Below are 18,265 nucleotides of genomic sequence, written 5' to 3'. Positions count from 1 at the left end.
TGTCCCTCGATGTATGTGAAGCAATTGTTTTAACTAGCGATGGCCTTAAACAGAATCAATACATGCCCTACTTAGATCTTTGAATTGAATTACATTTTAATTGATAGCTTTAAATTCATCGGGAAAAAGTTAATCAGAATTCATAAAACCTTATTACATAAAATTATTATTTTTGTTTAGGTCTGTTAGAAACTCATAGATGAGATCTCTTGAATTATTTCTAAATCAATGAGATTAAATGGAGAGAAGCAGAAGGTATTTCTCCTTGTCTCAGATGTTTCTTGTGAAGAGAGAAAGAGTCAGAAATCGGACAATCATTTGAGTTTGAGAAGAGATGTCAACAATGTGTCAAACTGAGCTCAGATTTAACCCCGTTTGTAAACCATCCTCTGTATGTGATCAAGGTGTAACATCATCACAACAGTACATTAAACATCACAATCACAAACAGTATATCTGTCATATAAAGTGTCGTGTTTGGTTTATTTGTTCATCATTTGTTATGTATGAGAGAGCAGGATGAGGATCAGGTGAACAGGTAACACATGAGCTTCATAAATAAAATGTCAATACCAATATCATACAGAAATTGGATGTCCATGCTGTGTCTCAGAGCTCACGTGAATTAAACAGGATTTGAATAGTGATCACAATCATTTCAGTTTCTGTGACAGATACGATAAAGAAAGAAATAAACAACATGAGATGATTTTCTGTATATTATGAGAGAGCTTTTTTATTTAGTTGTATAGGCCTGTTTCATATGTTTACATCAGTTTCGCTCGTAAGTTCTGTATGTATGCCACAAAATTAGTTAAAGTAACAATATGTTTGAGTTCTACACTGTAACAAATTTTTGTCATTTGAATAGTTTTTTCAACATTTCAATATGTACAGTATAATACTGTTAAAACGGCAAACAGTATTATACTGTAAATAGCAAAGGATTATGGGAAAATGTTTATTGACCACTGTAATTCTTCTCTCCTGAAAATCGATTTACAGTTCAGTGCAAATGCCCGTGAAAACTAACCAATGACAAGTGAGATTTCTTGTCAATTTTTTTTTCCCATTTGTTTGGAGTGGGGAACAATGGAGGAATGACAAAACAAAAAGGTTTGTATTACTTCGGTAATTATTTCATGTAAAACCTGCATTAACTTGTTAAAGACCAAACATGAATTAGTGGGACAATTTCAGTGAGAATATCAATATTAAACTGGGGTTACGAGCCCTTTCCCCCTCAGAACCCCTCCCCCACCCTAAATACAGTGAAAGCCTTAAAATATAGTCACATTTAAAGTTTTTCTTCGGTATTCTGACACATTTCCGAGTGAAAATTGAGAAAATTAGTGGGCATGTCTTGCGAATTGATTGGATGTCTAAAAACAGCGTTTGCATTGATTTTGAAATGAAACTGGCAGCAGACTGACATTTGAAGGGGCGGAGTTACAGATGTTCCGCCAAGCCGTCTAATTTGCATAATTTGAGATGGATAGTCATTTCAGGCAGGAAGTGCATTTTCAGATTTTAATTGATGATTATCAGGGTACAAGAATTTTTGAAAGATAACGACCCACATTGATGAGATATTTAATATAAACGTTGCAATATTTCATGAAAAATACGAATTGTCTTTTTTAATTTCACTTGGACTTTAAGCGTGTATGGCGGATTTACATGTTATTGATTAAATATAATATCTATCTTTTGTTTTTATTTAAATTTTCATTTATAATTGTGCATTAAGTTAAATTTTCTTTATTTGTCAAACCAATAAAGATTTTTTACCGTTTAATTTTCTGATACTTAAATGCTGCTCTAACATTTACTTTGTTTTGCTGATTTAGTCTTCACTCCTGTCATATTCTGAATGTGTCTATAGTGCATCTCAGAAAAACATTGCACGTCTTAAGATTCACAACAATTTCTTATTTCAATAAATATTGCTGTTTAAAAATGAATTTGAATCAAAGAGGTATTGGTTGGTTAGAAATATAAATACGATTCTTTATATTTTATATTACCATTAACACTGGCTTTTTAGTATAACCTGTGAACCTCCTGTAAATATTTTGTGGTTTTATAAAATTATTTGTGCATTTATGTTTGCAATTAAACATAATGAATTAGTTTCCAAGGAAAACACATGCTTCCCTTTGGTTCAAAAATATTCAATGAAGAATGCTAAACTAAACCTTAACTCAAATGATAAGTCATGCCATCTTAATAAGACCTCATTTAAGGTAAAAGGCCTTGTCAAAAATTGTCCTACATAAATGTGTACTCTAAAATCCAACATAATTTTTTTTTAAACCTGGTAATCCAGTTCAGCATTCATTGTATAATACATTTCGTAAATGGCATCCACAGTCGCAGTGAAGTTTATTAAAAACTGACGAACTTTAGATAAGCAGTCCTCCTCAGCAACTTCATGATTCTTGGATAAAGCTTTGAGAAAATCCGACCGGCAGGGTGCGGCAAATAATGCAGCCTACAGCAAAAGCAAAAATATTTATTTGTCTTTTCAAAAGTTTCCACACACTGTGATTTAGTAAATTTCTGAGACTTTTGCTTAACTTCTGCAGTAGTTTGCAATAACAAGATTGAAATGCTGTAGTTTCAGTAATGTCTTGTAAACCAACCTTGAAAACCTTCTGGACTATCCAGCCATGATACCTTTTGAGGGCTTGATCATACGCTTTAGTGATATTGATGCGGATAAGAATGGGATTTTCGTCATCTCTTTCTCCATCAGATAGACTTTCCAATAAAATCTGAATGAACCGCAGACCTCTGAAACCAGATTAGTACAAACACTTCATAAAACAGTGGGACTTGAAATAAATTGCGATGATTTTTTAAGATTTTCTTATATAATTATGGTTTTGAACTGATATGGAGATAAAAAGAAACTTTTCCAAAAAAAGTTTTCAAATGACTGTAAGACAATTAGTTAAATAAACTTAAATGAGAATGTTTTTAACCACATTTAACCACATTTTAACCTTTTTAACCACATCAGTGCCAGTGTCGCTCCAGCTTTAGGCCATTCTGAACCATGGATGCTTTTCTCGGCTAACAGGATCTGCTGAAGGGTCTCATACTTCACCGGATCAGAGTCATAGACAGATGTAATTTTCTTGTGGAAATTGGAAAGAATTCAAACACTGATCAGTGTGTGTTTGGTGGAATTAAATGAAAATGTCCTACACAAAAACAAAATTTAAAAGCATTACATAAAAATAGTGTTTTGACTTACTGTAATGTTTCTATTTATGTCAGCCTTAATTGGTGCAAAAACTTTGGAACCGAGACAATCTGAAAAACAATTGTGTGCTAATCCCTGTCAGTCTTTGATTACAAAATTAAGAAAACCATTATCAATATGCAAAAAATGTAAATTCACTTTACAAATGGAAAAATGCTTAACGTTAAAAAAAGTATTTTATAAAATTGAAAGAAACACTTTGTGTCATTGAGATATGATGCATTAGGCCCACAGCACGTCCAACAGTTACAGAAGTATCATTTGGCGCCACCTTAAGACATAAAATGGTATTGCAAACAGCGAAATATCCGTTACGCCCTATAAATATTTAAATCGCTTTAATGAAAATGTTTATGATGTCTATTTAAAAACCCAATAATAGACTCGTTCACAAAAATAACTGAATCGAGTTATTTCTGTAAATGAAGATGAGCACTCACCGAAGAAAGGCGGCAGGTGAGAGACAGACTCCAGAAAGACTCTCGTGTTGATCTCCTTGCTTTCCGGCAGCGGTGGGAATTGGTTATCCAGTAAAAGTGTCATTGCTTAACTTTAAAGCACGACTTTCTACAAGCGATTTCGATTTGAAACGGCCTGTTTTTATTTTATTCTCACCGCGTCCGGTGTGTCGTATTCAACAGGTGAGGACAGTCGACTGATGCGATCCGACTTCACATTCAGTCTACAACGTTAATAAATCATGCCAGCAGTTTAAACACGTTCCTACTGAAATATAATAAGGGTAAAAGTGGATAAAGTGTTTCAAAACATTTGCACATGTATTTTGTATTGATGTTTTTCTACTTTTAAGTACTGTCTAGTTCAAAACAGTAGTAGCCTAATAAAGATTAGGGTGATATTTTAAAAACAAATAGAAAAAAGTGACACATTACATTATCTTTACAAGGATTGAAGTCATATTATGTGACATTTTATCACAAAATTGTACCCGACACATTTTTAACCAAAAATGTCATATGGCCTCTTTAATACTTTATTATAAGGCTGTCTATTAAAAATGACACATGTCGTTACAGTTAAAATACTGTTTTTGTTTTATTATATTTAGTAACAAGATCAGCTGCTTAATAGATATCAACATGAAGGTGAAAGTCAGCCAGGAAACACAAGAACCAGATTTAACTCCACCAGATTAGTTGTGCGGCCTACATAGTTAACAACCAGCAGCTTACATACATAGCTTTCATATAAATACAATGTCGTAAAACATAATGGGAAAAGGTATCATAAAATCACTATGGGCTATACGTCACGCGTGCATAAAGCCAAGGGCACAACAGATGGTGGCAGGTGTTTGTTCGGTGACCCTGATTTTGCCAAGTATGACATGTTCCCCGATCAACATCCTTGTTATTTCTGCCAAAACATTTTTATCAATAAACCATCGGTAAAAATGGTGTGGAGACCTTAACTTAGTACTGCATTTAGTATACCCATCATGTTTTGCGGGGAGATTTTTGACAGGTCAAACTGGGCAGACAGACATGTCACAGGAACATATGAAGAGTTTGGTTTTAAAACAAGGCTGCTATGTTTTTAAGATTTTTGAAAAATCATGTTTTTTCTTTTTATGTGTTTTGTTTGTATTATGGCTTAAATCAAAACAAGCCAACAACAGTGATTGATTTACATTGATTGGAAAGCACAATAAAAAAACATGATTTTTGAAAAAACGTTAAAAACAGAGTTCTCATTTTGGAATCAGACTCCTCATATATTACTTTGCAATATCACAATGACAATTTGTGGTATTGGTATGATTTCAGACAAGGCAGCACATGAACATATATTTCTTGGATGTGCAAGATACATCCGTTAAACATCACATATAGTTTATTCATGTCAACAGGATTTCGTTTCCTAGTCGTCTATGAAAAAAATGATATTTTGTGATGCCCTTTATAAGTGAAAACCTGCACGGACCCCATCATTCAACAAAAAAAAAAGGAATTGCACGCGGATGTATATCTGGACTGGTCAATGATGGGAAAAAATGAAATGATTACGTAAAATAACTAGAAAGATATGATTGTTATATCCATCCATCCATTTTCTACCGCTGTATCCGAACTACCTCGGGTCACGGGGAGCCTGCGCCTATCTCAGGAGTCATCGGGCATCAAGGCAGGATACACCCTGGATGGAGTGCCAACCCATCGCAGGGCATGATTGTTATATTATAAATATATATATATATTGACATAACAATGTTTCCAGCCCAAACTCACTTCCGACTCCTTATGACTCCAGAGTATTTTAACACCTCTGAAATGTGAGCAGATAACTGCATGTATAAGGAAAGTGTATCTTTAAAGGTTAAAGGAACAGTTCACCCAAAAATAAAAAATTCGGTTATAGTTTTCTCACCCGCGAGTTGTTCCAAATCTGTATAAATTTTTTTGTGTGGTTGAACACAGAGAAAGATATTTGGAAGAATGCTTTTAACCAAGCAGTTCTTGGACCCATTGACTACCGTAGCAGGAAAAATAACTTTATAAAAACAAAAGAAAATATTTTGAAGAACGTAGAACAGTTCCGAGGCACTTTTGACTAACATTGTGATCATTGGGATCCAAGAACTGTTTGGTTACAAGCCTTCTTCCAAACATATTTTTGTGTTCAACCAAACAAAGAAATGTATTGGTTTACTAGAGAATATTTCCTATTTCAGAATTTGAACCATCCCTTTAAATGTGTAATTTCTGTACCACTAGATTTACATTCCTGTGTGTATATAAACAAAAATATATATCATAGTTTATTCTCAGAGCTCAGAAAAAAAACGTTATCACTTGTGGTACAAAAATGACATATACCTTTAAGTACAGTATATAATAGACTCCCAAGCGTGCACACACACACACACACCAGGACTGCATAATATGACCACACATTATTAACATCAGGAGGGTAATGTAGCATTTTGCAGGGCGACTAAATGCAGTTATTGCACAGGAAATTATGTCTGTCACACTATCACACCGGCTGAATAACAGCGGAACACACATTTTTATTCTCACTGAAACTCTGGTGTAAGAAGTAAATGACTAACGTCCTAGTTCTGCTTGCACGCACACACACAAGCAACACAGACATTCTGTTCGGTTATTAGCACCATAGGAAGCAAAAATATTAGTTTCATTAAAAAATTCACCACAAGAAATACGCCATTGATTTTCAAGGCATTGTGTCCTGAAAGTTGAAATGACGCATTAATACTCGCAATAAAGGCAAACCAAACCGTGCCGCATGAAGGAACACAACACATCACCAATAATACTGACATAAAAGACATGAAATGACATTGGACGTAATAAGCAGGAGGTGTCGAGACGTAATTCAGTTACTGTCTTTGGTTGTTACAGTAACTAGCTGTTTAGCCGCTTTGGCGATGTCATAGGCACACTGAATGACCTGCTGCGAGTCGTGCGGCGATGCCTTTTGACACTCGGACTGCAGACGACTGGCACTAGAGGTCAGCAGACGCAAGGAGCGGCGGATGGTCTCGGAGGACGGTCTCTGTACCGGGTAGAATGTGCTTTTCAGAACATGTCACTTAAAATTCCTCAAAATTTTAAGGATTATATTCTCCATTATGAGACGGTGTTGTCAAGTCTTACCTTAGGAAATAATGTGGCCATTTCTGTCACTGCAGCAAGAATTCTGTCTGAACACGGGACAAAGCTTAAAAAAAAAAGAAAGTTATTATCGTATTAATAAGATGATGATATAAAGCAAGACATTGATTACAAAAATGCAAATGAATCATTGCGAGGATAGAGAAGGAAATGTAGTGCAACTAAAGATATGCTCAATTAAGAGACCATTTCAAAATCAGTTCTCCTGATTTTAAAATTGAGTATTTATAGGTAAGTGTTTAGGTAAAATTCTCATTTTTGTTTCATTCTTTGAACTACTAACAATATTTCTCCCACATTTTAAATAAAAAGATATTATATTTTCAGCAAAATCACATGTTTTTGAACAAAGCTCAAAAGATATTTATATGTGATAAACTTGATTTTTATCAGTTTTGTCAGGGTGTCAGACTTTCACATCGCTATTGGATGACTATGTCACTCATGAGGTTTGATTTTGTTGAAATTCAACAGACACTGGACTAAAATGGCCACAACACATCTAGAAAAGATGAATAAATGAACATTTGGAATGGTCTCTTCATTTTTTCCACGGCTGTAGATGCAGAAAAGATTTAATATTCAGCATATTACTCTTGACCATACATAACTTTACGAAAAATTAAATATCTAATTTATGGCAAACCATTGCGATATGCACATCTTCGATATTTTGATATATTGCACAGCCCTACTCCATATAAAAATTCACCATAAAGATTCTAGAATATAGAGAATATTGAATATGCTTTCAATCTCATGCAACTGCATCGCAGCTACATCAAAACTACAGTGGAAAAACAACACAACGCCCTAAACAGAGGTTTGCTGTTGAAAATGTAATGTGTTCAGTATAGATTTGGAGTTTCAGCTGGTGCTTACATAGCAAGTGTAGATCTGGGTATTCTGAAACACAAACCTACAGTATCATTCTCTCATGAATGCATAATGACGGTCACTGATCTCATTGAATACCGGCACAAGTTAAGCAACAAAACCACTGATATCGGATCCATTGTTGCTTATTTTGTGCCATATTGATAAAAAAATATATAAAAGAAAACTCTGTATAAGCCACTGAATCAAGCTAGATTTAGTATATTATCAGTTTCTTGGTAACGTTGTATTGAATCTGAATCCCAGCTGTGTTTAAAATCCATTCACTCAGCAGATAGACAAAAGATGCACTGTGTCAACAGGATTGAGTGCTATCAGAACACTGAACCCCTGTTGAAGACGAGGCGCTTTCATTAGCCAGAGTGCCTCAGTGTAAACCATTGACTCATGCTTCATACCTCTCGTGTTTATTCTCCTGTGCGGCTCTCAGTAACTCTTGGATGTTCTTGGTGATGAGCTCTGTTTTGCTAATGACGTCCTCTGTGCAGGGTAATGTAGGGTCACACTCGCCCTCAGACACGCTTTCTGTTGACGGGACAGTGTCGTCGGGCACCCAGCTGTCAAAATGATGTCAATAAAAACATACAGCATTATTAAATAGCGTTTATTTAGTGAGCTTGATGAATGCAGAGAAAAATTTTAACACAAAGTGTTGTGATGCATGTTTTAAGGAAGGCTTGAATAGTAATGATGATCGCTGATGTTTCGGGTCATTTAAAGGCAAAGACACAATTAATGCAATTAAAACTAGCTAATTTTGTTACAATAATTGAATAATTGTATCGTTTTATTTATAAAGAATTCATAAATAACAAAAAAAAGACACAAAAGCGTTGTACTAGGGCTGTCACAATATCAGATTTTCACTTTTATCACACCAAACAAATAACGATATTATCACAATGAATTTGAATTAATAAATACATCAGCCACATTTATATTTAATTTAGTTTCTTTTGACAATGAATTCCACTCAAAACACAAGTTGTTTGTAACCAAATTGTTGAATTATTTTGACTGAATTATATAGTTTTAAAAATGATTTGTATAGATGTGCATTTCCACAATATCAATCATATTAATGTCAAGGTTACTGTCAGTACCGGTATATAGTGACACCACTAGTTTGTACTTTAGTCCCAACGCACAAATAAATGAGAAGCATGTTTTTCAGACAAAGAGAACACTAAGACAAACCAAGAATCTTCGTTCTCGACATGGTTCAGTGTGTCATCTCTCTTAGACAAGCGGCTGGGAGCGTCCAGACTGCAGCCCTGAAACAGTAGAAACACAATGAACGTCTATAGAAACATGAACAGCCTGTTATTGACCGTCAGTGCTTGCTCAACAAAGCTTGAAGAAACAGCAGACCTTCATGCTCGGTGGAGAATCAGAACATCAGCATAACAGAAATGAGGCAGAAACACACGCTACTCAAGTACGCAACTGCAGACGTGAACGCTCTGACAATGTCTGTACCATTTAACCACATATTATAATATTTCCTTTGCGTTTACATTTAAGGATTTGGTATTCAAAGTGACGCGCATTAAGTATCAAACCCGCGACCTGTGAGTGGCTATCGCAAGGCTTTACCAATTAATATGCAGGAACACAATTTGAGTTTATGTTGCATTTGCGTATTTGCATAGAGCGTGTTTCAGGCCTAAGATATTAAAGAGGCAGTGACAGCTCCATACATTAAGCAGAGTTGTGAGTTATGTTATTGTTTTTCGCTGTGCTTGTAAAGGCCCGGTCACAATCACTCTTGCATGGTGAAAGAAACAACATTTTGACCTTGGCCTTATAGGGATAGTTCACTCAAAAATACATATTTTGTCATCATTTATTCATCCTTATGACATTCGAAACCTACATGAAGATTTTGCAAAAATGTCCATACAATGAAAGTCGATGGGTGGCCGACGTAACCCAACGTTCTCCAAAACACCATAATTTGTATTAAGCAGATGAAACAAAGTCCTTCAGGTTTGAAATGACAAAGGGGTGACTAAATGATGCAAGAATTTTCATTTCAATCAGAACTATCCCTTCAAATGTAGATTAAAGTTAGTAATCCAGCACAGGAACAATGAGGAACATGTTGTGCGTTGGACTGTTGTATAGATCTGAGGTTCATGCATTGAGTAAATGTGGGACAGATAGAGAGAGAAGCTCTTCCAGCAGCCTGATCACTGAGCAGGTACTTCACCCTTTGGGTTCTCTCATCCCTGGACCAGGACGGAGGTGAGGGGAACGAGGGGAGAGAGGAGAAGGTGGTCACCGAGGGACCCTTCCCAATCTAGAAAGGGTTTAGATTGTCTTTAAAGTGGGTAAGTGGAATTTTTGAATTTGATATGAATGCAAAAAAAGGACAGGACCATCAAGCCATACCTGAGAAGATGATTCGCCCGGGTTACCGAGCGTGCTTATTTTTACAAGTCGACTAGTCATCTAATCAAAGTTTGCCTTATGAGAATGTCTGTGCAGCATTACTGCATCCATTCCTCATGTCTACGTAATAAGTTAAGTGATGTACACCAGCCAAAACGAACCCATCGACCAGTTGGTGCAACCCCTACATATTAAAAGAAGGTAATGGAATGGGAAACTTCGGTTAGGACTCACATTAGAGGGCAGCGGTTGAAGAGTCAGAGTTGTGTCACGGTGGGTGGTCTCTCCTTTAGGGGGATACTGCCTCAGAACTGATCCGGTCTCGTACATCGACATGGCCCGGCAGCCGCGTTGAGTCAGCCTGTGCGGGAGATCCTGCGGCCTCGCCAAACTATCAGGAGTTTGCCATTTCAGAGTGCTGTTCTCATTCTGAAGAGAGTTCAACTGAAATATATAAACACCGATCAGAGACTGACTCGATTGTACAGTAGGGAATGTGGTCAATTTGGGTCTCACTTTGCTCTGCATGATTCTCAACTCCTCACTCAGATGACAGTTGACTTTGAGGAGCTGTTGGATTTTTGCCTCAGAGGAGTGGAGGGCATTTTTCACTTCCATGAACTCCTGGACTGTTATGGGGCTGTCCGAGAGATCCGAGGACTCCGAGCTCTGCGAGAGGAGATGAACTCACAAGGCCCAATTCAAGACAGCCATACCAAGATGCAACGTCTTAGCAACGTACCTTGGTCCGTTCGTCTTTTCCAGATGTCAGTTCCTGGTCGTTTTCCTCGTCAGATGCGACGCTGTCGTAATCGGGCTGATCTATTTCTGGACTTATACTGCCGTGACGGTTACCAATGTCCTTCAGAATTAACTCGACATTATCTGGATTTAAAAACAAATTACACAAAATTGAACAACTTCTTGCTCAATCAATAATTCGCCCAAAGTTCTTTCATTCTTTTCATCACCTTTCACATTATCAGGCGAACTCCCTTGTTGACGCCGTTTGGCATCGGCTAAAATGTCAATAACTAGCGTCGCAAACTCATGCGCGTTGAATCTTGCCAGCTTCTGTCGACCCTGCAATGTATGACATATTCAAGTTATAATCAGATGGAAACCCAAACCGTCCAGGTGATGTGTGGGAATCGGTCGACTTGCCTGGTTCCTGGTCGAAGAATATTCAGGGTTGACGGGGAGGAAGGGTATGATCGTAGTGTCTGTTACAAACGTGCTGTGGTTCTGAGTTGCAAGCCATACTACGACAACACAGGACAGACATTATTAAAAACATTAAAAGCAAAGGTTAATGTTAAGGTTAAATCAGATTTTGGGGCTTTGGAGGGATAGTTCACGCAGAAATGCAAAATCCGTCATCATTTGTTCACCCTCTTGTTATTTCAAACCTGAATGACTTTCCTTCTGCGGATCACCAAAGAAGATATTATTGCTAAAGGGACAGTTCAGCCAAAATCTCCAATTTGCCGATTATTAACTCACTCTCAGGCCATCAGAACCATAAAGAAGATTGTTTGGTAAATCCGCAGCCCTCTCTGCTTCATATACTGGGAGTATATGGGGTCCACCTGTCCCAGAGTTCCTAAAGCACATAACTCCAGGCGACATGTTAACGTTTCGTGAATATATTTGAACGTCATTTTTAATAATATTAGCCATACTGTACAGTCTCAACACTCCCTTCCTGCAGGTGGCGCTAAACGTGCCAGATGCTGTATGCCATCTGCCACAAAAAATACAAGAATAAGATTGCGATTGTTTGCAGAGGCTGCACATTATGGCTAATATTATTAAAAATAAAGTTCAGTTTTATGAAAATATCAAACGAAACGTTCACATGTTGCCAGGAGCTGTTTTTTTGAATTATGTGCTTTAGGAACTCTTAGACAGGTGGACCCCATAGACCCATTATATGAAGCAGAGAGGGCTACGGATTTACCAAACAATTCTTTATGGTTATACCTACATCTAGGATAAGTAAGTAAATAAACGGGAAATTTGAGTTTTTGGGTGAATTATCGCTTTAACTCTTTCACCTCCATTGACGAGTTTTCTCGTCATTTAAAAAAAACGCTTCCCCGCCAAAAAGACAAGTTTTTACGGCAATCAGTGTTTGTGCTGTTGTACAGCAGGTGGCGCTATTACACACCATTGGGAAAAAGTACAGGAACCTAGAACGTATATGTTTTTGCGTTTTTTAATGATTGTTCTGAGTGTAATCCGGGCGGAATCTTTGACAAAAAATGTTAATTATCTCAGCTGTTTAATCAAAATGATGCATTTTTTAAGAAACCTACCCATATCTACGGAGTGATATAAAACGAACAAATGAAGATAGAAGAATATGGTTTCTTTTGTTTAAAAGGTGAGACTCTGTTCTTTCATTTGACATATTGTTTGTCCATATATTCTATACAGAAAATGTACAGTGAGCGATTAAAGTTGGGTGAAAATGTTAAAAAACGCTAGCGTAGGCTGGCAACTTTATTTTAAAGAGGCTGGCGGCGAAGGATTTAACTGGCAGCCATTGACTTGCATTGGTTTTGTGTCCACCCAATAAAAGTGAAAGGGTACAAATATCTTATGTGTTCTGCAGAAGAAAGAAAGTCATACAAGTTTGTAATGACATGAGTGCGAGTAAATGATGACGGAATTTTAGTTTTGGGTGAACTATCCCTTTAAAGTTTCCTCATACCTCCATCCGTTTCTCTTCTGTCAACTTCGTCGTAGACGTCCATGGCTAGTTCTTCAAACTGATGATTACTGAGCTGAAAAAAGAAAAATCACCTCAACAAACTTCAGGTGTCAAGGAGACGTTTCAATTGGGATACAGACTTACAGACTGAAGCTTCTTCTTCGCTGCTTTGGCCAGTTCGGACAAATCAAGACTGCTGTATACAAAAAGAAAGTTTGAAAACTGTTATCATGTGGTTCTAAACGTCTCATTGTTTTAAACAAACACACGTGAATGCCACACTTACACATTTCTTATCGATGCGGAGCAAAGAAAACAAATGATGCGATTAAGGATTACATTAATAAAACAATGCAGTCCTTTGATGTAAACACTACAAACGAAAGTCATCGCCTACCTGTCTGCTATCTGTGGAACGATAAAGTGTTGACTGCTTTTATGATCTGGAAAAGAAAAAAATATTTATAACAGACATAAATGATACATTCACATGCAAAATCCTCCCGCCGTAGCGTATCTACTGACCTGGCTTTCTCCCGCACAGATAGAACGCCAGTCTGTCTGTCAGCTCAAACTGTATCTCCAGCAATCTGTCTGCCAGCTCCTGGTGTCCTGCTTGCCTGCGATGGGATGTTATTGACAGCATTAAATCTCAGTATCGATTTCTTGGGTTTTGCCTGCAGTCCGCAGTGCGGCTCTTTCTCACCTGGCGTAATCGATGGCCGTCTTTCCGGAGCTGTCTGGAGATCCAGGATCTGCTCCGTAAACTGTGAGAAGCTCTGCCTGTAACAGCTGACCGGCTTTAGCTGCTACGTGTAGAGGAGTATTTCCCTTCTCCTTAAAAACAAATTAATAACATTCATTAAAATAAGTACAAAATGACAAAGTAGCTTGACTAAGGCAAATCGCTTTATTGTATTTCTATTACTATTAGCGCTGGCTTAACGCATGAATGTTAATAACTACCAATAACTCATCTGCAATCTGAAACTTTCTACACTTTTGTCTCTCTGTTTGAAATGTAAAAATTGAATGTTACTTTATGGTTGTTTACTCCAAATAAAAGTTCAGTGTTTTTTTTGAGGATCTATTGATATAAACCCAATATAATATACATATGTTTTCAGAGGTGTATAAAGAACTAACAAAATGAAGCGTTATGTTTTTATTACCTTAGAATGAGCTATTTCTATCCACATACACTGCGGGACCCCTAAAAGGGAACTCGCCATATTCTTTCTACAGTAGCCCTAAATGGACAAACTGCTCTACAGAGTGTATTTCATTTAGGTTATCTTCATCAGCAAAGACGCGAAAATGTGAAGGTCTCCTTATCAGAAGGTCTGGAGTGAGCCATTGGTTGCAACTCACAACCTAACCTCTAGATGTCGCTAAATTTGACATGCTGGACTTTTTAATTTTCTTATTGATTTATTTTGATTGCCATATCAGCTCTAAGACCAATTCATGGTTTCATAACTTCACACCATAATACCAACAAAAACTCAACAATGCTTTTATATAAAACTTGTAAAAAAAATTAAAATAACAGTGAAAGATAGATAACATTTATAAAAGTTCTTTCATTTTAATACTTGTATTTAAACATGTCTTTAAGCTTTCTTAACATCTTAAAATACACGTTGAAGTTTTAAAAGGCTACTGTCAATCAAAGAAAGTCTATACATTTTGTTTTAATACTAAAAGATAAATTTGATCTTCTCAAAACAAGAAGTGACTGGTGGGAACTTACTGGATGGAAAAAGTTGGCCTGTGCGCCTAGCGACAGCAGCCGCAGACATGTTTCCAAATTGCCTGTACGCACGCTTGAGTGAAGTTGCTGAAATCAATGGTAAAGTTACGTCATCAATACAGTTTATAATTCTAACGTCTATTGTTTTTCAATTTTCAAATAAATGCTGTGTACTTATTCCAACTAAAAGCAGATTTTAACCTTGCTGAGGTCTTTAGCAGTAATGCTGTCATCTTCTCGGCACGGCATTCGATGAACAAAAGCCAGCATTTGATATTTCGCTTTAATGAACTCTGTTTTATTGGGGCTGAGAGGAAAGCATATTGTAAGCATGTTTACGCCGAGAGACTCGCTTGGCTTTCAATGTCAATGATATATGAGGTGTCATAGCTCACTGGATGCGGTCCTGAGGGTTGGCTTTGCGTTTTCCACTCATGATAGAAGATGGATCTAATAAACTGTGTTCCCAGATTGAATTTGCTCCATTACTGTACAGGGATCTCACCATCTGTGGATAAACACCAAAGAAACACTAATGAACCAGTTCAGCCAGTCCTTTCATCTCGTGCATTTAATATGACTGTCAATCACTCGAGACAAAAATGAACACATAAATTAATTCATTAACTAAGGACACATTCGACACATGCCTAAAATCCAAAAGCATCACTCAGAATGTCAAACAGATTTCAGGTTAAAATTTAACAAGGAAATGAACCAGAAGTGTGTTGCTCGCAGTACGTTATGAATGACCTCTTAAGTCTAAACTATAAACAGAAGCACAGGATGGCGATGAGGAAAGCTACGCAGACCACCAAGTTCTATTTTAGATATGAGGAACTGAGATACAATGCCTCACATTTCCTTCCAACAAAACATAGTTAACACGCAGCGCAAAACAGGCAGCAGTCGAGTGTGTTTGTGTGTGGCTTCACCTGCAGTTGGGACAGGGGCCATGCAATATGGGTCAGGTGCCGGACCTGAGAGCTGTGTCGACCCAGCCCTCGGTGAATACTGCAGCACTCATCGCAGATCAAAACACCACGATTGATTGAAGCCCAACGCGGGTCTGAAGAGGAAAATTTAAAGCCTGGTGATCCACACTTCACTTTTCGTGATTATTAATACTACACATACGTGACTGAGTTTCTTTTATCAGCACAATATACCTTGAAGTCTTGCTTGGACAAAATATTTCCCAAACATGAAGGAAGCTTTCAGAATTTACAGTTTTGTGAACTGACATAGGTTTCAATAAGCAACAAGTGGACTTCAATGGACTCCAAACGGTCGAAGGTCAAAATGACAGTTTCAGTGCAGCTTCAAAGGGCTTTAAACGATACCAGACGATGAATAAAGGTCTTATCTAGCCAAACGATTGGTTATTTGCTGAAAAAAATTTAAATGTCCGTATTTTGTTTAGTCCTGAAACTGCATTGCAGAACAGAGCAAGGCGAGCATTTGTGTTTCTAAGGCAGATACATTATAATTTTTTTTAAATGACCGATCGTTTCATTAGATAAAACCCTGATTCATCGTCTGGTATCATTTAAAGCTGCAGTGAAACTGTAATTTTGACCTGTATCCAATTGGAGTCCATTGAAGTCCACTATATGGAGAAAAATCCTGGAATGTTTTCATCAAAAACCTTCATTTCTTTTCGACTAAAGAAACAAATGCATGAACATCTAAGATGACATGGGTGCGAGTAAATTATCATGAAAATTCATTTTGAAAGTGAACTACTCCTTTAAATACTCGATGCATTAAAAATTTGGGATGCAAAATGTAATTTGAAACGTATGGATTTAAATAAAATGTATGAATTAATTTTGGGACTGATTTTTAAGAAATAATATTCTGTGAACCCATCAAAAAATATTTTTGATTGCAAGATCATTGATCAAACTCCTTTGCACCAAAGCTCAGATTGCAGTTACACAAATCCTCCTTGGAATAATGTCAAATCAATCTGGATTAACGCGAATCAACAGATTTTGCACAAACTTGTGAAACCCCCACGCAAGTGTGTGCAGTCAGCAAAAAAAGACACCATTTGTTACTTCATCATTTACTAAAAACCACGTGAAACAGAAACATAATCCATTCAGAAGACTGCAAAACCACAACTTCCACATCTGGGAAGCAGACAACTGGACATCATTGACAAAACGATGAAATGGTAGATCAATATAGTAAGATTACTTTGCCAGGTTGATATACTTTTTCTTTCTTTTGGCTAATACCAATTTACTGAAGTTTGGGGTTTTATTATTATATTTACAGAAACTGTTGCAACTTGTTATTTATGGTCCACTTTTTGCAAGGTCTCCACTAAAGATGCCGCTTCACCACAGATCAATTCATTAGGCCTGAATATGATCATAATAATCAATAAATGCTATTTATCCATTCAAAATATAATTTCTACCTCTTTTCTTAAATCGTGAGGATTATCATTGCGTTTGTTTTACAAGCTTAAACAAACAGTTTGTCAATATCTGCTTCAATAAAACCCTGCAGCACAAATAAACACGATCGGCCTTCAACTTTTGTTTTATCACGAATGCCCCTCACTAATAAAACAGCGGCAGTTCGATACATAATCAAAGCCGTTTCCTTTGATAAAGTAACAGATGATGACCCCGTTTGTTACAATGTGTCGATGTTTGTCTTACCGGATGCGCTGCAGTCGGCGCAGATCTCTCTGTTTCGCGCTTTCATAGACATTATACAGCTGAAACTGACTGATAATCTGAAATATTAATGTGATTTACGCATTAATGCGGGAAAGGAACAGATGCGAGAGGAGGATGTGTTTTCCTCTTGTTCCTCCTTTTTTTTACTTCCTGGTGGAGGAGGAGATCGTGAGTCATGGGCGGAGAATAGACGTCACGCATGTTTCTCTCATCGAGAGATAAATGTCTCGAGAGATTAATGTGCCATCAAAATGTGATGATTAACATCAATTTAATACAGAGGATATATAATATTATACTATCTTATATATGTATATATATATATATATTGGTGTTTCTGCAACTACGGGCACTTTGAAGTCCCACCAGTGAAAGTTTAGATTTATGTAAAAATTTGTCATATTACGCTATTAATATATTCACAGTGTCATTACACACATTGACAAAGAATATAATTAATGATTAATGTGATTTAATACAAAATTATGAAGCATTTAAAAGTCCAACAACAAATTTATACATGTGCCAAAAATTCTGGTCAAAATGTTAAGATAGGTAAAATAAGCTTTAACTGAGATCAAATTTGACGTTATTTCAAATGCAATTGTTTAATATACATATTGATTTTCAGTATCTTAACATTATTTGTATTATTTACAGATCATCTGTATAATTTTTTTCGAGTAAATCTGCTGTCCCACACTTTTGAGTCCTTAACGCAACAATGAAAAAAAGCTTTTATCATGACATTTTATCAAAGACAAGAAAGTGTGGTATCTATGAAAACAGAAATTAGCATTTGACAACATTGCTGACAGATTGGGCCACACCTCTACCTCAATCACAAGATCCCAAAAATATAAGGTAAATATCATA

The 18,265-nt window shown here is 36.7% G+C and overlaps 2 protein-coding genes across 3 annotated transcripts; both read right to left on the bottom strand.

Moving 5' to 3' along the window:
• Positions 1-2,311: 2,311 nt before the first annotated feature.
• Positions 2,312-3,921, bottom strand: gltpb (glycolipid transfer protein b). The gene is made up of 5 exons (XM_056737218.1): positions 3,712-3,921; positions 3,263-3,321; positions 3,009-3,142; positions 2,646-2,796; positions 2,312-2,494 (listed from the first exon to the last, which is right to left on the bottom strand). Exons 1-5 carry the CDS (start codon positions 3,812-3,814, stop codon positions 2,312-2,314), a joined length of 630 nt encoding a protein of 209 aa, XP_056593196.1. The 5' UTR covers positions 3,815-3,921.
• A 387-nt stretch (positions 3,922-4,308) lies between these two features.
• On the bottom strand, positions 4,309-17,526 carry git2b (G protein-coupled receptor kinase interacting ArfGAP 2b). 2 transcript variants are annotated; one of them, XM_056736898.1, is made up of 20 exons: positions 17,369-17,526; positions 15,626-15,759; positions 15,086-15,198; positions 14,892-14,997; positions 14,691-14,777; positions 13,644-13,774; positions 13,463-13,557; positions 13,335-13,380; positions 13,082-13,133; positions 12,938-13,010; positions 11,386-11,483; positions 11,193-11,304; positions 10,964-11,106; positions 10,738-10,890; positions 10,456-10,665; positions 10,040-10,129; positions 9,025-9,101; positions 8,226-8,384; positions 6,913-6,976; positions 4,309-6,811 (listed from the first exon to the last, which is right to left on the bottom strand). In XM_056736898.1, exons 1-20 carry the CDS (start codon positions 17,418-17,420, stop codon positions 6,632-6,634), a joined length of 2,175 nt encoding a protein of 724 aa, XP_056592876.1. In that variant the 5' UTR covers positions 17,421-17,526; the 3' UTR covers positions 4,309-6,631. The 2 variants fall into 2 exon arrangements, with proteins under 2 accessions (XP_056592876.1, XP_056592877.1); XM_056736899.1 differs by lacking the exon at positions 10,040-10,129.
• Positions 17,527-18,265: the final 739 nt, after the last annotated feature.

Source organism: Triplophysa dalaica, chromosome 22 (assembly GCF_015846415.1).
Source record: "Triplophysa dalaica isolate WHDGS20190420 chromosome 22, ASM1584641v1, whole genome shotgun sequence".
Taxonomy (NCBI): domain Eukaryota; kingdom Metazoa; phylum Chordata; class Actinopteri; order Cypriniformes; family Nemacheilidae; genus Triplophysa; species Triplophysa dalaica.
This window is presented reverse-complemented; position numbering and strand designations above follow the sequence as displayed.

Excerpts from the sequence above, each read along its gene's own strand:
- gltpb (XM_056737218.1), bottom strand. The coding sequence starts at position 3,814 with ATGACACTTTTACTGGATAACCAATTCCCACCGCTGCCGGAAAGCAAG. Across the intron at positions 3,322-3,711 it reads TCACCTGCCGCCTTTCTTCG|ATTGTCTCGGTTCCAAAGTT; the intron begins GTGAGTGCTCAT and ends ATTGTTTTTCAG. Across the intron at positions 2,797-3,008 it reads GCACTGATGTGGTTAAAAAG|AGGTCTGCGGTTCATTCAGA; the intron begins GTTAAAATGTGG and ends ATCTGGTTTCAG.
- git2b (XM_056736898.1), bottom strand. The coding sequence starts at position 17,420 with ATGTCTATGAAAGCGCGAAACAGAGAGATCTGCGCCGACTGCAGCGCA. Across the intron at positions 15,760-17,368 it reads CGCCGACTGCAGCGCATCCG|ACCCGCGTTGGGCTTCAATC; the intron begins GTAAGACAAACA and ends TTTCCTCTTCAG. Across the intron at positions 10,891-10,963 it reads GAAAAGACGAACGGACCAAG|AGCTCGGAGTCCTCGGATCT; the intron begins GTACGTTGCTAA and ends CTCCTCTCGCAG.